The 23,664-nt window shown below is 46.0% G+C and overlaps 1 protein-coding gene across 1 annotated transcript in view; it reads right to left on the bottom strand.

Moving 5' to 3' along the window:
- ME3 (malic enzyme 3) overlaps positions 1-23,151 on the bottom strand; it is a 180,206-nt gene extending 157,055 nt beyond the window's left edge. The window contains exons 1-2 of the mRNA XM_057750048.1: positions 23,091-23,151; positions 22,515-22,712 (exon numbers count right to left, since the gene is read on the bottom strand). Coding sequence (XP_057606031.1) covers positions 22,515-22,697 — 183 coding nt within the window. The 5' untranslated portion in view covers positions 22,698-22,712; positions 23,091-23,151. The remainder of the gene's footprint in view (positions 1-22,514; positions 22,713-23,090) is intronic.
- Positions 23,152-23,664: the final 513 nt, after the last annotated feature.

Here is a 23,664-nt window from a genome sequence, read left to right as displayed (position 1 = left end):
TCTCAGCACAGCCGTGGCTTTAGGTTTGAAATAAATGGTCGTGCCTCCAAAAGAAAATCCTTCGGGCAACGAAGGGTGACTAGCCACATGTCAGTCTCATGTCCGAGGCACCGTCTACTGTGCATGAAGCCTCAGGTGAGAGAGAGGATCACGTTCACGGGGTGGAAAAATGGTTCTGGGCTGTGTGTTTCTTTTTTTGTGTTTTGGGGTTTGTTCCTGAAAAAAAAAGGTGGGGGGGGGTGGGGTGGGGATATAGCAGCTGGCTTGTCCATTGTTGTCATTCTGGGAAACCTTTCGGCAGGTTCCTTTAAACCCTATCCGCGGCTCGCTCCCTTAGGACGCGCTGCAGCTGTGACTGAGGATAAGGAACAATGACAGTTAATTTAGACAGAGTTCTCCATGGCAGTTCTTGAGAGGTGAGATGCTAGCTTTGCCCCATTCTGGATGTCACCAGGCACTGTTAGAAAATTAGGAACTGCCCATAGACTTGAGGCGTGAGAGTTTTGCAGGTGACTTTAATATGTCCCCCAAACTAGGAGGTCTTAGTGACTGGCCCTACAACTCTCTTCCTCCTCCTCCTCAATGCCATGGTGGCGAATACTGCAGGCTGAGGGCTGTTAAAGGACCAAATGCTTGCGTCCCCCCAAATTCAAATGCTGAAGCTCTAAGCTCCAGTGCAATGGTATTTGGAGGTGGAACTTTGGGAGGTAATCAGGTTAAGATGAGATTGTAAGGATAGGGCTCTCATGCTGGGAGGAAGACACCAGAGTGTTCTCTCTCCACAGGAGCGCGAATCAAGAAAGGCCATGTGAGCACGCGGCGCAAAGGCAGCTGCATGCAAACCAGGAAGAGGGCTCTCACAGAACCTGCCCGTGCCGGCACCCTGCTCTCAGACTACAGCCTCCCAAACTGTGAAAGTAAATATCCGCTGTTGAAGCCACCCAGTCTATGGTATTTTGTTCTGGCAGCCTGAGCTCACTCAGACAAGGGTTTACTGATTACAGAGAACCTGTGTCATTTCCTAGAGCAACTATACTCTGATAAAAATTAATTTTAAAAAAAGACTAATGATGGCTGGGTCTTATCCATAGCTAACATCTATGCACGCACATTTAGCGCATGAACTCATGACCTCATTCAATCAATAAGTATTAGGAAGCACCTGCTATGTGTGTGAAGCCCTAAGCCAGGCTCTTGGGGCTACAAAAACTGATAGAGCAGTTACCGTCTGTGGGGGATCCTATTAGAGTGGGTAAGATAAAAATAAAAGCCAAAAAATAACTCATCAAGAGTGTGATAAGAGCCACTGTAGTGAAATAAACGTAGGGATACAATGGAAAAAGCCTATATTTGGTCTGGAGCTGTCAGGGAGGATTTCCAGAGGAAGTGCACTGGCGCTGCCAGAATTAGGAGGAGCAAGGGACCAGCAGGCACAAAGATCTGGGCTGAGAGACAGCGTGGTGTGCACAGAAGAACTGTAACATGTTTCAGGTCGGCAGGCACAGAGCACATGGTGGAGGAGTGATGATGCCACTAGGGTGAGAGTCCCTTGACAGGGGCCATGGACACTGCGCTAAGGAGTTTGAACTTTGTAGTGCAGGTGGGAGGAAGCCACAGAAAGCATTTTTAAAAGGGGAGTATCCATGTTTAAAAATTTCACCTGGTGGAGGTTGAAACAGAAGTTGTCCTGGTGGGCAGGAGAAACTGGAGAGAAGGCAATAAAGAGGCTACAGAAATGTCCAGATGAGAAAAACAAGATTGTGAACTTTGCACAAAAGCACACACATACACACACACACACACACACACAGCTGGTTCTGCCTGGATTGAAACACCCTGGCATGAGCCACACCTGGCTTCCAGCTCCCAGAGAAGCCCCCCAGGCCTGGCTCTGCCGGGTTACCTTAGATCTGCCCCATCCTCTTCCTTCTCGGCTGTGGTAAACCCAAATAGTTTTTCACTTCCAGGCTAACCTCAAACCCAGAGTTTGAGGTGATTAAACACTGCCTGTGAGTTTGTGGTCCTGGAAACTTCCTGCCAAACAACATTAAGTACAGGGAGCGCTGCGTGCCTGGACCCACACACAGCAAAGCTGGGGCCGTGCAGATGGAGGGTGCCTCGGCTATGCTCGTTCCGCAATCAGACCTGTAAATTAACACAGCAATTACATCCCCCAAGGGAAAGGGAAACTGGCATTGACTACTGATTTTATAAACAAATGTTAAAAAAAAAAAAAAAAAAACCCACAACCCACAGAATACACAGAAGGAAATAAGTAATATTTAACATGGCTTTGTTAAAATAAAAGCTCTTATTGGGAAAAAGACGGAAGCTCTTGTGGAATGCAGGGTGAAGGTAGAGGACACATCGTCTTTCAAATTCCTGAAACTCTTATGAATATGACGTCAATGTTAGTTAAAGGATAAGAAGCTTGCTAGAATTTCCTGGGTGCCTACTACATGTCAACTGCTGAGTTAAGCAAGCATTTTAGATATATTTCAACTCATCATCCTCAAAATGACCTCGGGAGGTTGGAATTGTTATCCTCCTTCCACAGACTTTGGGAGAGAAAGATCACCTAGCCTTCATGAGATCCTACAGCTCATAAGCAGCAGATACAAACTCACTTCCCTTGAATTCCAAAGGGAGCTCCTCCCACTGCACCTCTCACCCCCCCCCCCCAACCCCAGCCCCGCTTAGGCTCACCTCCCTACGGAAGTGTGAAGCACTATACCTCCACAGCTGGCTAGAAAGTCCCTGAGGAAGTCACCCCCCTAGTGCCCTGTTCCTATCTCTAAGGAATGTTAGGCTGGAAGGAGCCTTGGAAGTAATCAACAATGACCCCCCAGGATGGGGATCAGAGATGAATGGGGATCACTTCCGCACATCCCGTAGCTGAGAGGATGGGCATCAGTCTATAACTAAGGTCTCCTCTCTTCCTGGCTACCATCCTGCTACATCAGGCTGAGGTCTCCTGTCTCAGGAGTCAATGATTTCCTGCAAAAGTTTGTTGTTCTTGTTATTTTTTAGTAACACGATTTCTATTCTCACCTGTGTCTAAAAAGGAGGTAGGGAAGTAAACAGCAACTCCTTTTCCTCTAGCAGATTTACTCGATGGAAAAGCATGAGCTGCGTCTCCCTAATGTACATAATCTGCTTCCACAAGATCCTACAAGGGAATGAGTAAGAAGTGATTAAATCACAGCAAAATGGTTTCATTTACAATTAGTGCTCAGTGTCTTGAAACATAAACCTCCCACCCAAATATCTATCCCAAGATAAACATCTCCCCCGCCACGTTGCTGTAACTAGCTCCTGCTGCCACCAAAGCACACATCTAAACACTCGTACCCAGAATGTAAATGATGACTTCCACAAGAAGAGCTCCAGAGGACACCCCTGTGCAGTGATTCTTGTCCTAGCATCCAGGACTTAAGCTTCCTATTGGGTCTGGATCCAAATCTACTTTTCTCTCAAAGGAAAAAAAGAACTCATAAACTCAGTTACACTGATCTCAGAGATGTCCAGAAATCTCTCTTTTCTATAACTGAGATGCTAAAGAGAATAAAAATATAGTTCCACATTAAAGCAGAAAATTTCAAGGTGAAAGAAGTCTGAATATTCTTTCAAATTAAGTGATAGGTTTGTTCAAAGAGTCACATGATTCAAAGCCTCTAGGATGGGCAGAGAACTGGGACTCAGTCCTCCAATTAGGCTTGACATTGGTGGGTGACTGGAGGCTGGGTGTGGTTAGGTGGAGCGGGGAGAGAACTGAAAGAGCAGAGCTGATAGGAATCAGAACCCACCACTGGGCATGTGATCTGACCATCTACTATCAGACAGAGAGAGTGGACGTGAGGCCAAAACTGACCTTTGGCCTCAGGTCAAACCTTAGCCACCTACAGGTTTCTGCCCCAGCTTCTACTATTCCCCCACCAGTAAGAAGTGGGTACAATTAAATGAGAACCATTTGAGAGGTCCTTGACACAGGAAGAAGAGACAACAAAATCAAGACTGCATGACAATCTTTGGTGTTTAGCCCAGACTCCTGCAAGGACATCGCCTGGTACACTGGATCCTGCCACGGAGGAGATCAGGCTTGGTGGAGTTCCACAGAGCATATTAGCTTCTGGCATTAAAGGCCACCACAGTTTGGAAAGTAAGAGAGTATGGGGTTTCCTAAGCTAGAAGGCTTCTGAGTCTGATTTCCCCTGAACCCCAGGGGCCCTGATGTCCTTCAAGCTGCAGATGTATAGTGACTGCCATGCATGCAGAGGTCTCGCCTCTCATACTCACTGGCTGTGATCCCAGTGTTTGGGTCAACAGTTTTAGCACGTAACTACCACATGCTCAAATGACTAGTGGGATCACAGCCTTCTTGTACTGACTGGGCAGGTGGCAGCCATCCAGCCCAGTTTGGTTTTCTTAAGGTACTGTCTTACCTCTGCAGAGGTGTCAAGACCCACCAAAACAATCACGTTCCATAGGTACCCAGCAGTCATTCATTCTGATCTTGAACTGTCTCACCCGAGCTACTGCAGCCCTGCATCCTCACTCCCCTCTCTCTTCACCTCTTTCCCTATCTGTCATGCTACACCTTCCACCATGCTCTCCAACATGGTACACAATGCAGTTCCTGGTCTCCACCACTGGCCCGCCTCTCCCTCAGGTTCTCCTCTCTCCTTCGTGGTTGGGGGCTTCCTCCCGTGATATTTCAGGATGCAGCCCTCCCTCTCAATTCAGCTGCAGGATCTCGTCTCTCGGATGAGAGCCCCCAGACTTGAACACTTACTTCTGACGGGAAGAAACGGGGGAGAAAGTGTTTCTGACTCCCCAGAGGCTTCACATCATCATGTTCAACAACTGGCAATCCAATTAAGCGAACACAACATACTCTCCGTTTCACTGGGGTAAACGAAAGGCACATGTCAGTACATCCTAGAAGAACGGGATGCATGATACATATTTAAATTAAGTATAATTTTCAATAACCCTTATGCAACTCTAATGGACTGGATACCTTGTCCTGACACCAAGCAGAAAAGAAGAAGGTAGGAGAAAAGTCTTCTCACTCATGTAGCAAGGAAAATAAGAAAGCAACAATAAAATTAACAAACCAGTTTAAGGCAGACATACAACTATAACACAAAAACCACACAAAAATTCCTCAGAAAAGGTTATTTGACCAAAGATGCTAATGAAGCCCTTGCTCTCTGAGAGGGCTGCTGGGAACAGCACTTCAGAGGCAAAGCCAGTGGAATAAATGCTTCCCCTGTGGAAAACAGGGACCTCAGAGTCCCTCCGATCTACAAACCAGCAGCTAAATGGATGCAAATGTGTTTACAGTCTCCCTTCTTTGAAGCTACAGTATTATGAAATGTTTACAATGTTAGCCCCCCCCCTTATAAAAATTCACTCTTTTGAAGAGGAAATGAATTAAAGACAACCACTGCAGTTATACTACACAGAGTAAGTTACACAAGATCAAAGACTTGGGACACCCATTGTGTAAAATCAAAGATCTTTTATGATTTGGCAAGAACTGGAAGACAACTACCCTCCCAAGAATTTTCATTCTGGGAACCTTGCTTTCATCACTGAACTTTCTATATGGTCCACAGCTCCATGGTTAGAGTCATATCGTGTGACAGATCACCTTGCCCAGATGACACCAAAAAGTGTACGAAAAACAAGAGGCGACTTACTATGGTATTCTTATGCTGATTCTACTAAAACTTTACCTCTTCTTAAAAATCTTTAATTACTCACCTAGACAAGTGGCTGATACTGGGTCGAATTAGCCAAGAAAAATCATTCCTGCAAGCTTCTGACTTTCTGTTTTCCTTCTCCAGGAATTATGGTTCACAAAGACAAACCAGGACTCAGCAGAGAAAGGCAAGCAAAAATGCAATCCAACAGAGAAAGTGACAGCACCTGCTTATGGAGGCCAAATTTGTGAAAGGTTCATATTGCATGAACTTCAAATTCTTGTTTCTATTCAACATAAGTCTTCTCAGAAAAAAAAAGAAAAAGAAAACCACCTAGAGAAAGGAAATTCTCATCTAGAAAATACACTTTCCAAATTATGAACATTCTTTCCATTTTCAATGTAAGGAGTTACTGTTTTTCCAAGGGACTGAGGGAAAACACAAAAGAAGAAGGAAGTCCCCCATGAGCTCCTACAGGTGTTAAAATAGCATCTCACCCACGTCTTTGTGAGTGGGGGGGCGTGGGCGGGCAGTGATGTTAATTACTGCATGGGAGGCTGGGCAATGTCCCCACAATGACAAAAAATGCCAGCTAACTTAAGCACATACTCAGTGAGTCAGTGCCTTCTTTCCATTTTAGGAGATAAAATTATAATTAGAGTGTTGCTTTGTGAGAATAGAAGCAGAACAAGGGTGGTTAGTTAGATAAAGGTCAATGACACTAATATTCATAATAAAACACCTCAAATAAACAGGGCCCAAGTCAGTAATTCACCACATTTTCACTAGTCTTAAAGTACTCCTTAAGGAATTTCATGTTTTGAAAAATCTTGCATTTGTAATAAATTTATTTTCCAGTGTTTAAGGTACACATGACTGGCAGGCAGAACTTCTGCTACTGGCATGAGATCATCAGTATTAATAGTTTTATTTTGTTTAATTCTAGGCAAAGATAAAGGAATGTGATACCCTAATTAAGCTGTATAAATTTATGGCAGACACATACAAGGTTTCCATGAAGTTTGTTTTGGAATATTGACAATAAGTCTTGGACTCTTTTTTGCTGCTTTGGAGCTCAAGGAATTCTGGAAGCGACACAGCCTTCTACTTTCTGAGCATTCTCACATCTGCGTCCACCACACCACTGGCCACCTCTGGTCCTCATCTCCCTTATGGGAGTCAAATTCTATATTCTTCAGTCTCCCTGACTCTGCTCTTGCCTCCTCTCTGGGGCCAAAGTGATCTGCCTGTAGCTCGAATCCAATCGTGTCCCTTCCCAGTGTCCTCCCCTCTCCTTCAAGACTAAGGTCCAAATCTTCCCCCAGGCAAAGAGCAGTCCCAGACCCCCAGGCAGGTCTGGCCCCTGCCTTGGTCTCCAGCCCCATCCCTCCACACACCCTGCCCTCCTTCAGAATCACCCGCATACCACGCTGTTCTGCTATGTTTCCTTGGAACATCTTGCCCCCACTTTGTCCGCCCAGGGAATCCCTATATGCCTTTTAGGTCTTAGCACTGACACACCAAGAAAAGAAGCAGTTACCTCAGGAGAGAAGTCGGAGCAGATTTTCCTTTTTACTTTATGCAACATATTTGTGTAATTTAATATAAGGATCAAAGGTCATCCACTTAAAGAAATGTCACCTTCTTTCTCCCCGCCAAGGGAAAAATTACTTGGACATTATTAATAGCATACTTTTAATACAATATAAAACCTATTATACTGCATTACATTTGTGAGCTTGCAAATCTGTCCCTTTGTCTGAACTCCAGGTGCCTTGAGAGCAAGGACTGACTGGTTCATCTCTTTATTTTTTGAACCCAGCACAGTGCCTGGAACACAGTAGGTGCTCAATAGATGTTTTTGAATAAACCAGTGAATGGTCTCAGGAAACCTGGATTGAGGCTTGTTGCTGCCCCTTACTGTCCAGGAGACCATGGGCAACTCATTCAGGCTCTCTGGGCCCCGGTGTCCCCCTAAAACACAAAGGTAGTAGCGCCTGCCTTGTGAGGATCCAGTGAGATGACCAGTCAGGAAACCCCAAAGGTAAAACACAAACACTCCATTTCCGTGTTGTTATGAAGTGTGCCGAGGGAGGACAGGAAGTAACTGAGATAAACAGTAGTGGTAACTGTGGTGGGTTGGGAGGGCACGGCAGGGAAAATACAGACTGAGTCCAGGTGAACCTGCAGGCGAAGGACATAGGGGACCTGTCCTGTACATTCTACGCTCAAACTCGATTCCCAACCCAACCAGCTCTCTCCTCTCCCTGCCTCCTCCCACAGCCCAGCAGCCACCTTCTCATGCTCCCATTTCTCGTGCTGCAGGGCCTCTAACTAGGCTTCCTGCTTCCACTCGGGCCCCTCCAGTCTGTTCTCTACACGGCAGGGAGAGAGATCTTTTGTGAATGTAAAGCCAATCATGTCCCTTCCTTGCTTAGAACCATTTAATAATGTCCCGTTTTACAGAGGATAAACCCAGCCCACATCCCACAGATTCCAAGGTCCTGCACAGACCTGAGACCCCTGAGCCATCTCCACTCTGATTTTAGGCAACTCCCCCCTGCTCAGCACACTCCTACTGGACTGCCTGTTGTCAGTTCCCAGAACCTGCCATGCCAAGTTATTTGTTGCCTCCGGCTCTACCTGTGCAGTTCCCTCTGCCCAAAGCACTCTTAACCCTGGCTTCTCCACCCGCTGGCTCCTCTTTCTCTAGGTCTTTTCTCAGATATCACCTCTTAAGAGGTCTTCTCTCACCACTGAAGTGGACCCTCTGTTATTCTCTCATGCCATACCCTGTTTGTTCCTTCTCTGCCACTAATAACCATCTGTACACTTTTGTTTGTTTACTCACTGTTTTTCTCACTAGACTACATATTTGATAAGGAGAAGGATCATAGCGGTCACATCTCCTATGTTATTTCCAATGCCTAACAATGCCTGGTAGATGGTAGGTGCTCAGTAAACATCTGATGGTTGGATGGATGGGCGGATGGATGGATAGATGGATGGAGGGATGGTTGGGTGGGGAGGCAGGGAAGGATGTAAAGAAGAGATGAGATGCAGGTCAGGAAGCAGGACTCTAAGATGTAAAGGTCCTTTAGGTTGGCAACCCTGGGCATCATAGCGACACCATGAAGACCCTCAGGATGTCTCGTATAGAAATCTGTAAGGGAGAGGAGGCCATGGAAACAGGAGGTGAGGGAGCTATAGGCAAAGTTTACCTTCTTCATAATTTTTTTTCTCTGTTTGGGAGCAATAAATATACAGTACCTATGAGAGGACCTGGCATGCAAGGCATTAGATACGTGTTTATTATTATTATTTCTAATATTATTATTCCAGCAACTATGAGTCTCAGAGGAGGCAGCGGACACTGTGTGCGTTTGGCTGGTAGAAGGTCACAGAACACTGAATAGCTCAATTAACAAAAAAGCAGCTGAGGATGTTCAAGACCCTGCAGCCCCACAGCCAAAGCCGGTTACTGGAGGCTGGACCCCACCCCCGCCCCTGCGCTAGGTATGCTCTCCCTCCTGGCACTACCTGGCCAGCTGCCCCACCAGCACCCGTGGCATCACCTCCCACAGGCATGGCCAGGCAGCTTCCGAGGCTCCTCAGACATGAGCAGAAGCTGCTGCCGCTCCTGAAGTGTGAGAAGAGGGGAAATCTTTCAGCTCTGACAGGCAGATTTCAAAGCCTGTTTCTAAAAATGGCCACTGATAGGCTTTTCTTCACACCATCTCTCTCTACACCTGCTTTATCGGGCGGCAAGTGCATTGCTATTCACTGTCCTGTGACCAAAGTGATTTCACCAGTCAAAACAAACAATTATGGGCTAGAAGATCCCAAAAATAAAATAAAAGAGATAAGAAGGGAGGGTATGACATGAGGGCTGAGCTTTCTGTCAAATGGTTGAACTGTCTTCAAGATCATGTTACGACAGAGAAAAACAGAAACCCAAGACAAAGGTGGGCGTCATGTCCACTCATCGGAAATGGACATGCAGGAGTGACAGCAGGAGCTGCGTGAGCAGGTGTTTGTGTTTGCAACACTTGCCAGTGTTTAACATGAACACATCAAAAAGCACTTTGCTTAAGTCAATGAGGACTGCCTCAGGCACCATTTCAGGAGAGCAGGCACGGTGCTACGCATCAAAGGCAGCGTGTCTAAGAGACAGACACCACCCCAGGAGGGCCAGGGTCACTCTCCGACATTCACTTCCTGGGCAGGACATCCAACCCCTCTGGTCCTCAGAAACCTTATCTGCAAAATGGTGGCAACACATAAGGGATCTTATCTACTCAAAGACAAAGGGCTGAACAAGATGACCTCTTAATAGTCTTTTGGGGAATGCTCATCCTGAGTTCTAACGGGGAGGGATGCTCATTTAAAATATATATACATATGCAAAAAATATGCATATGCAATTATTTATCATAACCCACAGCAGAGTGTATGCAGGCTGGAGGACTATCTTACACTCCCAGCTAGGTGAACTGGGCCTAGCCAGGCTCTCTTTAGCTGGATTTGAAGCAACTTTTTAATTTTAATGCTAAACTACCATAGCAGACATTCGCATGTCTTGCTGTCTTGCTATCAGAATCTCATGAGACTGGCCATACTGATGATAGATAGATAGATAGATAGATAGATAGATAGATAGATAGATATAGATAGATGATAGATAGATAGATAGATAGATAGATAGATAGATAGATAGATAGATAGATAGATATAGATAGATGATAGATAGATAGATAGATAGATAGATAGATAGATAGATAGATGATAGATATAGAGAGATGATAGATAGATAGATAGATAGATAGATAGATAGATAGATAGATGATAGATAGATGATAGATAGATAGAGACAGAGCTAGACAAATTGACAGATAAAAAGATCCAGCTACATCTGGATTAGTGTTCCTTAAAAAAAACCTTGGTTAGAATGTGCCGCAATGTTGGGGCAACATCCCAAGATTCCTTTAGGGTATGATGGCAGCCACTCCCTTCGACATCAGCTTCAAATTCTGGAAGTACCGGCTCTTCAAATGGCACTGAGGTTTCTGCTGCTGAAGACATTTTAATTTCATTTTCTTTCAGACAAACGTCTAGATCATTCAGCTTAAGCTCCATCAAGTACCCAGAAATTATCACTAAGACTCTACCCAAACTGCCTCTCCCTGGATTCACTCCTCTCTTATCAAATCTCTGCCAGAATCAGATGCATCCACGCCCTCTGAGAATGAGTCTGGGTCCCTTAGTCTTCCCCTCTCCTTCTGGACTGGACGCTCTTAGAAGGGCAAGGACCAGGTCTAAACCCTTTTAGGTCTGTGACTTCTGAGGCCCACACAGGGCTTTGCATTATGCTAGGAATAGAGCAAAATTTTTAGAGGTGTGGATTCATTGAGAATTAACTGAGCACTTACAATGTGCTTACATAATTTCATTTAATCATTATAGCACTGTGACATGGGTATATTTTATTATCATCCCCATTCACAGATGTGGAAACTGAAGCTTAGAGAAATGTCATGCCCTTCCCAAGATTCCTACATATAGTGAATGGCTGAGCTGGAACCGGAACCTTGGGCTTTTCAGACTCCAAATCCCTAGACTGTAGCCAGTGTGCTCTGCTGTCTACTGCCTGGTCATAGGCTGTGCCCTGCTGGTGGCGGTGGGGGCGGGGGAGGGAATCACACACAGCTGATTCTAGCTGACTACTTTCCTTCACCTCCAGAACCCTTTAACCTGCTGCTAGTTACAGCAGGTCTAAATCTAGGGTCTTTAAAGCAGCCTCAAAGATGGGAACAAATCATCTGATCATAAAGGTGTAGTTCTTTAGATGAAATGCACCAGCACAGCATCAGAGCAGGAAAACTCTCTTAAAGAAATGGTTCCTGAAATTTATATGACCAAAATAAAAGATTTCTCTTAGCTTTCAAAATTCTCCAAGCCCCATGAAGAGAACTAAATATAAGTATGTTGTCACCATCTTTTTAGAAGAGATGACAGATGGGGTTGTGTATTATCAGTCTTCACCAGAGCGGTTTCTGATGTGTCCAGGAGGGAATGTGAAAGTGATTCACAGAACTAATTTTTATTGAGAGTATATTATGAAGAAGACATCGTGCTGGCCATGCAGTGCTGAAGACGGGGTCCTGGCTGTGAAGATGACATCCAGATGGAGACAGACACATGCACTGTAAGTGTGTATTGAGACTCAATGTAGAAAAGAGCCATGAGGACACAAGCTAAAAGCCAGAGGGGTGCACAGGGCATTATCAAGGAAGGCAGCATGGCAGAGGCGGCCCTGGAGAGCTGAGCCCTGAAGTACGCTGAGGATTCTGATAAGTGAACCCAACGTGAATTGTGCCCCCGGGAGTTGGGCAACACAAAAGCAACGGAAAGAGAAGATCAAAGGGCATGTCATGGTCCTGGAGATATATCATTAGTTCTACTCGTAGAATTAGAAGTTTTATAAAATTATTTAGCTCTCTGAAAACAGGGCCCCTTTGAAGGTGTGGGTCTACTGCTCAACTTCTGCAGAACCACAAAAGGTGGCTGTTCTCAGAGAGAGAGCCACTCTCTCTCATAGTTTCATCTAGACAGCTTCTCCTCCACCATCTTCATCTGCCAACTCCTCCTCTTGCACAGTGTCGGCTGACAGCACTGCCAGAGGGAGTGTTTTCGCACCCCTTTCCCAAGCTCCCGCAGCACTAGGACATTTGCTCCTCATTACACTGATCTCCTGAATTGAAACCGTCTGCTTGCAAACTGGTCCCCACCTCCACTCCTCTTACAGGTAAGCTCCTTGAAGGCAAAAGTGGTGTCATATTCACTACTGAGGTTCCACTGCCTAAAATACAATAGGGACTCAGCAAATGTCTAATGAATAAACTTAATAAATAAACAGACGGGTCTTGGGAGAATTATACAAGTTTAGAGGGCAAAGAAAAGGCATCCAGTGATGTTTAAAGTTAACCTCCAACTCCCAGATTCTGATCCTAACAGAAGCTGTAGGTACGATCATAGCCCATCAGAGAGCCATAGCAGGGACTGCCCCCTTTACACCTGGCAAGGCCCCAGAGCATCAGACTCTACATACCAGTGTAAGTGAGAGGGCACCTGCCCACTGGAAGTGGCCGTACAGCATGGGGGTGAGGCTGTGGGCCCTAAAACCAGATGGCCCAGGTTCAAGACCCAGCTCTGCCACTAGGAGCTGCTGCTAGACCTTGGGCAAGTTAGCTAACCTAGCGAACCTCCTTGCACCTCAGATTTCTCATCTGTACTATGACAGTGTATGTCAAAGCAGTATGATATGGTATTAAATGAGTTAATGTGTAGAGACTGCTTAGAACAATCCCTGACACATTGTACGTCCAAAAAGATGCCAGCTCGTCTCGTTAGGACTTGGATTCCTTCCACAGGCATTCAGCTACTGAAGGAAATTCAGTAAAATATGAATCTGGGTTGAAATCCTCAACACCCCCTTCAGAAACCAGAGAAAGGAGGGATGGGAACCATCTGCTGTGAATGGAGACCCGGCTCCACCCAAGTCATGCGGGAACGCGGCAGCCTTTGTTTCATGGGGAAAGTCACTGGACCACTCGCCAACTCAGAAGGGATGCCACCTTGTGCAGATGCTGCCTCCCTCCTGCTGCTTTCTGGAAGAACAAGGCAAAACAAAACGCAGGAGCCAACAGGGTCTGCCTTCTCCAGAGTTCCACGCCGGCACGCAGGGGAGTGTGTTTCAGGACCATCATTCTACGGGCTTCGTGTAGATCACTATCAAACAAGGATATGGAATCCAGACAAAATGCTTTCAAAAAAATAATATTCTCAAGTTGCTAATCATTCAACTCTATCCCCCGTGGTCCCTCTAGCTTTCAGTATCACTTTTAAAAGCAAATGCAGCTCTGATTTTCTCATATTCAAGTTCCTCAAAAGCGGATGATCTTTCCACCCAAAAACCCTCTCCTCAAATGACTGAGGACATTTTACTCTTTGTCCTTTTGGTAGGAACTGTGTTTTCACCAGGCTGCCAGGCAACCATTTGAGTACAGAATGAATGCATGCTTTTAACTGCTGACCCTGGCACCCCCAATCGTAGGCTAGCCCTCAGATCTTCATCACACAGTCATAGAGCATCTTTTGTGCTCTACAGTGGGACACCACCCCAAAGGATTTCCCAGTGTACTTTCTACACATCAGAGTGAAGGTCTGGAAGCTGACTGGAACCATGTCTTTGCCAACAAAAGTGCTGCACACCAGTGACCCCTTTGCAGTGCCACAATTAATTAAAAAAGAAAACCAAAAACAAAAAAAATGACACAAATGCAAAGTAAAATAAAGCCACAACCCCCAGAGCCTACAAAGGCCCAAGAGGACCAAGAGAAACTAGAAACAGAGGCTGGAGATGAGCCTGAAAAAGTGTCCACAGAAACTCCATGTACAGTCCACATTTAGATTGATTTTTACACCATTTAGCCCAAGTTTGAGCCAGACAACATGTCTTTCTGTATGGGATGTGCCTTCCAGCGCTGCTGGTTACAGATTCTAGATACTGCTGTTTACACTTGTTTTTAGAACAACTGGCAGTTCCCACGTTGACATTTTATTACATGAATCTAAACATATTGCCTCTAGGAGATGACTAATTATATGCAAGCAAATCTTGAAATAAGACTATTTTAGAGGGATTTCCACAGGATCAGAAGGCCACCCTTGTGTTACAGATGATGGGTCAACTTACAAAAGCTGGTCTGAATGTTATTTACTTGGCTCTAGATACTCAATTTCCAACAGAAACTGTAACCTAAAATTGAAAAGACAATGGACCACTAAAGAAAATTACATAAAGAGGAAATAAATCTCCCATAATTCCACTGCCCTAACACGATAATTTTCACACGTTTAGTTTCAAGTCTTTTTATAGAGCTACATCTTTCTACAGTAATGCTCATGGATATAGATTCCACTTAGTATTTTGCATTTTAAATTAAGCAATCATAAACATAAGACAACATTTCTGAAATCTTCATAATGATCACACAAGTGCTAATCTAACACATAATATACTTTCTTTGGAGAACAATTCAACTATTTATAACAACATGTTTATGAGAACATACTTTCTGAGCATCAGCTTTGGGTTCTGGGAGTAGCACATCTTCCTTCTGAGCTTCTGGCATCCCACCTGACATGTCCTCAATTCCCTCACCCCTGAGATATGAGGCAGTTCTTGGTATGATGTCTTAGTCCATTAGGGCTGCTATAACAATGTACCATAGACTGGGTGGCTTACACAACAGAAATTTGCTTCTCACAGCTCTGGAGGCTGAAAGTCTAAGAACAAGGTATGGCTGATTCAGTTCCTGGTGAGAACCATCTTCCTGGCTTGCAGATGGCCATTTTCTTGCTCTGTTTTCACACTGAAGAGAGGGAGAGGGGGTTCTCTCCTGTCCCTTTTACAAGGGCACTAATCCCATCATGAGGGATTCCCCTCATGATCTAATTACCTCCCAAAGGCCCCACATCCAAGTATCACTGCATTGGGAAGCCAGGGCTTTAACACATGAACAGGGGTGGGTCACTGAGTCTACAACATGGTTTCCCTTATTTTCAGCAGGGGTGCTGCAGCATGGAGAAATCAGAGAAGTTCAGAGCAGGGATGGGGGCCACCAAGACTCAAAGCAGAGGGCGGGAGTTCTAGGAAGCTGGAGATGCTGACAGAAGCTGAAGTTTCCTATCTCTGGTCCACTACCTGGACACACACACCCACTTTGGTTTTTTCTGTGGGCCTCAAGACTGTCTCCACCCATCTCTGGTTTCAGAGTACCACCTATGTCTCCAGAATAGGGTCTCTTTTTCCCAAGGCTTGGTTTAATGCTGGTAAAACTGGAAATAACAAAGGGTGAGCATCTGTGTTGTGCTTCTGAAGTCTTTACACTAAGTGGGCCTCTGGGCACACAAAGGGCTGAGATGAAATTTATCCACATTCCAAATATGAATGATCTTGAGCATATAAACCCCACAGAGGGGGACAATGAGGGAGGAAAAGCACCAGAGGAAAAGAAGAGGGGTTTTTGTAGAGAAGGAGGGGGAAGGGAAGGCATGAGAGGAAGGATCTTCAGCAGATATCTCCCTGAATGATTCACTCATCCAATAACTGTTCACTGGGTACCAAACTATGGACCAGGCACTGTTCGAAGTACCTTGGCTACACCAATGAACAAATAAAATAAACATCCCTGCCTAGATGGAGATTACATTACAGTGGGAAATACAAACAATAAACAAGTAGGAAAATTAAGGAGTATGTTAGGAAGTATCAAATACTATGGAGGAAAAGTAGAAGACGTTAAGGGGACCAAGTAGGTTGAAAGGGCTCTTTACAACTTCCCATGGGCTGGTGTGAGTAGGTCTCATTGAGAAAGTGAGAAGCCTTGAAGACGGTGAGGGAGTTAACCACGTGGCTATGTAGGGGCCAAGTGTGCTAGAGGAGGGAACAGCCAGTGCAGAGACTCCAGGCAGGAGCGTGCTTGGAGTGTGTGAGGCCAGCATGTCTGGGCAGCAAGTGAGGCTGAGGAGCAGCAAGAGATGAGGTGAGAGAGGGTCAGATCGCGCAGGGCATGGTAAGAACTTTGACTCTGCAGGATTTCAAGCAGAAGAGCGATGTGATCAAACTCCTTTTTAAAAGGATCACACTGGCTGTTGTGTGGAGAATAAACAAGAGGAACATAAGGAGACCAGCTAGGGGTCTGCTGCAGTCATCTAGCAGAGAAACAGCGGCGCCTTAGGTCAGGGTGGGACCCGTGGTGAGAGCAGAGGCTGGATTCCAGGTCTAGTCTGAAGACAGAGCAACAGGACTATCTGGTGGATTGGACATGGCATCTAAAAGAAAGAGAGCGGTTGAGGATGTGTGCAAGGTTTTAGCCTCTCAAGGTGTGGTTAACAGACACGGAGAAGTAGGTTGAAAGGAACAGGACTGGAAGCTGGAGACCCATGAGAAGGCTCCTGCCTAAGCTAGACACAAGATGATGAAGGAGTGAACAAGGCTGGTGGTAGAGGGGATGTAGAGTAGAGAAACTGATGGATTTTAAAGGTCAGGATAAAACTGACAGTAAATCAAATTAAAACTTCAGATAAGCATTTTGTAGCCATTTCCACAATATCCATTCTTTCTTTCCTTAGTGGTACAGAATTTTTAGCTGGATACGTGGGTGCCCAGCTAAACATTACATTTCCCAGATTCTCTTGCAGCTAGGTATGACGTATGACCAAGCTCTGGCCAATTGGATGTGAATGGAAGTGATATTTGTGTATTTTCCCTCCCAACTGGCTTCTGTATGGAATTATGGCAGAGGCTAGAAGCAACCATCCTGGACCATGAAATGTAAGATGCACACTGAGGACAGCAGAGCAACAAAACCAAGCCCCATACCAACCTGTGACTGCCTACCCAGACTTGTTTATGAGAGAAATACGCTTCTATCTTGTTTAAGCCTCTGAGTCTGGGGTTTGCTTTGTTAAAGTTGCCTAACCTTTAGCCTAACTAATACAAGTTCCTTTAGCTGCTCCAAACACGAAGCCCTAACATCAAATATTATCAGTCCCATGAAGCCAGGACAGTATTCAACAGGGAAGGATTTAATCCCAACCTGACTCTGCTTGTTTGTTGTTAAAGTATCTGAACAGTATTTGAGCTTCAATGCTCCGAGTCACTGCACAAGAGGCTCAGGTCTAGAGAAAACTGCTGCTAATGGAAATAATGTTTACTTAATAATGCATTGTGGGACTTCCCTGGTGGCACAGTGGTTGAGAATCCGCCTGCCAATGCAGGGGACATGGGTTTGATCCCTGGTCCGGGAAGATCTCACATGCGGTGGACCAACTAAGTCCGTGTGCTACAACTACTGAGCCCACGTGCTGCAACTACTGAAGCCCATGCACCTAGAGCCTGTGCTCCCCAACAAGAGAAGCCACTGCAATGAGAAGCCCGTTCACTGCAATGAAGAGTAGCCTCCGCTCGTCGCAACTAGAGAAAAGCCCACACACAGTAAGGAAGACCCAAAGCAGCCAATAAATAAATAAAAATAATAATGCACTGCTTGTTTATTAATCAAGGAAGCCCAACCCAACATCACATTTGAAGCAGAGGTCTCAGGAAGATATATATGTTATTGGCCTTTGGGACAGAAAACAGCATCTCAACAAACTTAATTCTCCATACAACCCAGCCATCACCTCTTGACTCATCAAGGAGCCAAGTGTGTGATGACAGACTCCCCCCAACCCAAGATCAAGTTCTAAACTGGCAGCAAATGAAAACACACTTTAGTCAAAGGCAAATCTCAGCTGTGTGGGAGTCTAATAAATTACCACCGCATATAGAAGGGATTGAGCTAAAACCTGTGCAGCCTCAGATGTGCAGCCAGCACTGCAGGCCCCCAGGCCTTTACACGCTCACTAATCTAGATGCATCTAGGCCACGTGGGAAGGCAGTCACCACGCCCTGCAGCTTCGGAGGGCCCCACTGCATGAAATGCGCTGGTCCATAATCACAGTGATTGGACCAAGCACCCTTCATTCATTCTTTCCCTGACCATCAAGCTCAAGAGATCAAAAAACTACAGAGAAGCAGGTGAAGGGTCAGTGGAAGTTTATGGCAAAAATCATTGCTGGTATGTGGGTCAAAGGAGGAGGCTGACCCACTTTGGAAAATACAACACCCCCCTGCAGTGAAATGCCCTGAAGTCCAGGAAGATTAAGGTCAAGTAGGTGTATTTCCTCCTAACGGGCTATCTGTAGACATTTCTCTAGGCAACGAGAGCATAAAGCTAACTGTAAAACAGTGACATTAAGATTCATAATAAGAGAGAAAAGGTTAGGACTTGAGATCATTTAAAGAGCAAATATTTATTGAGCATCTCAAGTCAGACATAGAGAATACTGCGTGACAAGACGGTCTCTGTCCTCAAGGTGCTCAGGCTCTAGTGTGGAAGACAAAGCAACCAGCCATGACAACAGGGTGCTCAGCACCACCTCTCACAGGGAGTGAGAAGACAAACGGGAGGGGACTCAAGTCTAGCCTGGGGAGTGGGAATAGAACAGGCCTTCCCCAACGAGGCCAGAAGTAAGCTAAGGCCAGCAACGTTTTGATGGCTCACTTGCTACGTGAATACGATGGGGATGATTCCTCCTAAGAAGATACCTTATAAAATGGGGTTGATAATTGCCTGTTTAACATAGGTAAAATATGGCTGATATCTTATAATATGTAATCAGAGATTTACTCTGTTGCCACAATCTACATGGATAACAGAAGAGGTCATTAAGTAAATTTTAGAAGAAAGACACAATATTAGTTTGTTTTATTTTTAAGGTAAACAGAAATTGACAGATTGGTGAATTTGCATCAATCAGAAAATCTAGACTCCTATAGGGAACTTGGAATCATCTAGTTCCAATTCTGTCATCATTATGAATATGCCTAAATCAGCCAAAGCAGATGTGAATGAGAATTGTCATTGTGATTCTGAAAATCCGGAGGTGGGCTTCCTCTGCCCACTTCTGCAACCAATGACAATCTCTGTGGCATCGCTTGACTTTCTCAGCCTGTCCCTTCATCTGAAAATGAGATGCTGAATGAGAACAATGGTTTTCAAAAACATTTTTTTAATGACAATCCACAGCAAAAATCAGCATTTCACATGGTGACTTGGTAGAATACTTATCTTTATAAAGTTTAATAGAGTTACCATTTTTTAATTCTGTTCTAGCCCATTTCTTTAACATAAAAATGCTGGTTAGACCCGCTAAGCTAATTTCATGTCCCATAGTTTGTGAACTACAATCTGAACAATTCCAGACTAGGTCATATCTAAGGGACCTTACAAACCTCGATTCTGGAACTTGTCAACACGATCATCTAATATCTAGCGCCTTACAGTTTTCAAGATGATTTCACCCCTGTGGTCCTCATAGCAGTGGTGTGACACGGGCAGAGAGGCTAATGAGATTCAGCACAGACCGCACAGTGAGATTACAGCAGAGCAGGGACCAGACCCTGACTGCACAAAAGCAGTGATGCTTCGCCTGTTCAGAAGCTCTTCTCTCAGAGAATTCTGTCTCCTGACACCCCCCTGCCCACAAACTTCAACTTAAATGCCTCTCCTTATCCGTTAAAAGCAGGAGGCAAACCCAGTGAACATGTTCGAAGAATGTAATGTTAGCTTTCATGTTCGTGTCCTTGTTGCATCCTTCAGGAACTACCCAGGGCCAGTCACAAATGCATAAACCTCAGTCCTGTCCTGGAGGAACTCGAAGTCCAGCAGAAAAAAATCCACCCACAGACCTGCCCGCTAAGCACAGCTCCCTTTCAAAACTGCCGTTCTCTTGTTTTCTCAGTGATAACCTCAATTGTTCTGTTTAACTCAGCAAGTCTCCCCACCTGGCTGATGGAAAGTGCCAAGTGTCAAGCCTTCCCTGGAGACTCTCTGAGTGCTGGAGGTCAGCAGGACCGCAAGAGGGTGGCATCCCAGAGAGGGAGGGGCTGCTCCCAGGCAGTGCTGCTCCCTCCAATGTCTACCCTCCCTTCCCAAGGGCGAATGGGGGAGGTCAACAGGCTCTCACAGCATCACTCCAGACACCCTCCTCACCCCAGAACAGCATTAACTGACTTCAGGGATATACAAAAAATCTTTAACATCATGAAAAGGTCAGGTCCCTAGATTTATGGATAATGTCCCATTTATATTATTTAGGAGGGAAAAAATTACATCGAGGACAAGGGAAAGGGGCAAGAGTGCCTTTAGGGAACTATAAATTTACGGCTAAAAAAAGAAAAGAAAAAAGAGACGTTCAAGTCCTTTTATTTTTTTAACTATTCATAAAGCATTAAGTGCTAATTGTAATTTGTCAATATTTCTGAAGCCATGATTGTTAAAACAATTGGAGTCAGTAATGGGAATTTATTATTTTGCCTTCCAGCATCTATCCCTCCTCCTGCAGGTGACAATACACAGATTTACTAGGGCGGGGGGAGGCGGGGAGTGGGGAACCACATCCCCTTTATTCTAAACCAGTTGGTATGGGTACCCTTCACCTAAACTCTCTCTTTAAATCCAGGGGTGAGCCCTGACTGACTTAAGTTATGGTGACCGGTTTGGGAATGGAAGGGAATCCAATCAGAGTCCAGGAGACAGAAAGACTCTTTTCCTGAGGCTCCAGAGAAAGTGTCCTTTCTCTTCCACAGGAGCTACCAGAAGAAAGCGTCCTTCCATCCCTGGATGGTGTGGTGTGAGAAAAGGAGATGGGGGACGATGGCAGCATCTGGGTGAAAGACTCTACTGGCTGGAGTCTGAGGATGCAGCTGACACTGCAAAAGCAGAGCAGAGAGCCAGAGAGAACCTGTATCCTTAGGGATGCCATCTGGACTGCTGAGTCAACCCTTTCTTCCTCTAGATATTTAGTTAAAGAAATCTCTTATTTGCGAAGTCAGTTTGAGCTGAGTTTTCTAACACTTGCTACCAAAGTAAATTTAAATTCATAAAACACCTTACCTATCTCACAGTAGTCACATACAAAAGGATTTAGGGTTTATTGGAGGGGGGGGGAAGCAGGGATCATAGCGTGATAGGTGGAGGCTGAGAGAAAATTTTTCTTTCTTAGCTTCCTCTATTAATTCTGTAAGAAACAATCCCAATACGTAGCATCTATATGATTGTTCTTATTTCTCAAAAACACCTTTTCCACAAGTACTTCCTCACTTGAGTTTCACAATCCTGATTCAAAGAAAATTATTAAAAAATTTATTTTGTAGTAATTACATATTTACCAAGCACTTTATATAGGTTAAAATTCGATTTCAAATTTAGTAATTCATTTGATTGCCACAATAACTGAATGTGGTAGGAGTAGTGGGTCTGTCATAACATCCGCTTTTAGCAGGAGAAAGCTGAACCTCAGAGAAATTAAATAAAATGCCCATGTTCATTTGAGCAGGTGTTGGGAGACAGGCCTCAAATCCAGATCTCTTGGTCTTAACACCAGTGATACTAAACAGAAACAAATATGTGTGCTCTTAAGCAGTGTGTTAGCAGTAGGCTGAACTTGACCCAAGCACCGGAGATCCAGACCCGGATTCCAGCAGCAGAGCCAGAACTAACTAGCTGGTGACCTTGGGTAAGTTCCGTTTGTCTTGTTGTCTCATTTGTAAAAGGAAAGATTTGAATTAGGATCTCTGATGCCCTTTCAAGGTCTACACGTTCCATAATTCTAGCCTTTCTTGTCCCTGCTCTAATTAAAAATATTTTTTCTCAGAATAATTATAACTTTAGCTGATATTTGTTCTCACTGGATGTCAGGTACTGTGCTAAGAAGCTACCTCCATTTTCTCTTTAAATCTCACAACACTCCCCAGACAACTGTTTCGCTATTACAGATTAGTAAACTTGGACTGACAGAGGTTAAATGATCTTGAACTGCCCAAGATCAACAGAATCACGAAGCATCAAGGGGAGATCTGACCTCAAGTCAGACTGGCCATGAGGACCTTAACCCAGTCCGTATTTGTTCTTGCGAAAGAAATTAGGCTTCCTGCATTACTGGTCACCTCCTTCCACGCAGAAGAGGTGTGGTAAAAAAAAGCCGAACCGAGTTACACCAAGCCTTGCCAAGGCAAAAATGGAAAGCCACTGGAAGGGCCTCTGAAAGGATCCTCCCCGGGCCCAGGGGGCGGGGCGCCCATCCCGCCGGCCGCAGGTTAGCGGCTCGGGCCATCCTACCCTCCCGGACCGTTACCTTGTTGAGATGCGGGTTCCTGGTGACATCGTATCCGCGCTTCTTCAGGGGCACAGGGCGCGCCGGGCCGGCCTTGGAGTGGCAGCCTCGGGCGGGCGCGGAGGGCGCCCAGTGCCGGACAGCGCTGCAGGCCCGGCCGGGCCGGAGAGCCAGCCGCGCGCCGCTGCCCAGCGCGGCGCCCATGGTCCTTGCGCAGACCTGCCACGGGGAGACACCAAGGTCAGGGGCGCCTTCCGGGCAGCCAGGACCCAAGCGCGCCGCGGGGCACCGACTCTGTGCCAGGGACGCGTGCTCCGGGAGAGGGCAGGGGTCCCGCAGGGCTTAAGGCGCCGCCCCCGCCCCTGCCCCTCCCCCGAGGCCACCTGCGCGGCTGTCTCTGCTCCCTTGCGGTGCACAGGCCTCGCCAAGCCCCGGGCAAAGCGAAAGCAAGCTCTGGAAGCAGATCCGGTGCGGGCAACACTCCGCGCCACCCCCGCCCCCATCCCCGAAGAGAAGAAGAGGCGACTGCGTGGCGAGGAGTCCCCGAATCTCCAACCCCCTCGGTGGCTCGCCTCGGTCCCCGCTTCCCCAGCCCACCTGTGCGGCGCCCGGAGCGGATGTCTAGGCGGCCGGGCTGCGGGGCAGGCGGGGCGAGACGCTGCGGGGCCGTTATTCGCCTCCTCCCAATGGCTGGACCGCGCCGGCGGCTGCGAGAACTTGAGGCTGGTGCGTTCTGGAAAGAGCGGTCCCGAAACCTTTGTTCGCAGTGCGGGGCTTCCCCTGAGGGCGCGCGTGGAGCGCTTCACAGCCGTGTGCACGTGCCTCCCTGGTGACAAACTGAAGCTCAGGATGCCCCTTGAACCTCTCCATCTTGACAGGCTGAACGCATAGAGGGGGCTTAGCGTTTAGGGATCAACATACCTTCTTACAGGCCCAACATTTGGAGAAGGCCCTGGCTTCGGGATAACCAGTAGAAACCTTCAGACACCCAGCGCTGTGTTGCCTTGTGCTGTCAGGTACAGTGGCCATTAGCCACACGTGGCTCTATGCCTTTAAACAAATTACTTTAAAAGGAATAATATTTAAACTCTAGTTCCTCAGTCATACTAGCCACATGTCACCTGCTCAAGAGCCACTTGCACATTGTAGCTTTGGGACTGAATAGCACAGG

This window comes from Hippopotamus amphibius, chromosome 9 (genome assembly GCF_030028045.1).
Source record: "Hippopotamus amphibius kiboko isolate mHipAmp2 chromosome 9, mHipAmp2.hap2, whole genome shotgun sequence".
Taxonomy (NCBI): domain Eukaryota; kingdom Metazoa; phylum Chordata; class Mammalia; order Artiodactyla; family Hippopotamidae; genus Hippopotamus; species Hippopotamus amphibius.
This window is presented reverse-complemented; position numbering and strand designations above follow the sequence as displayed.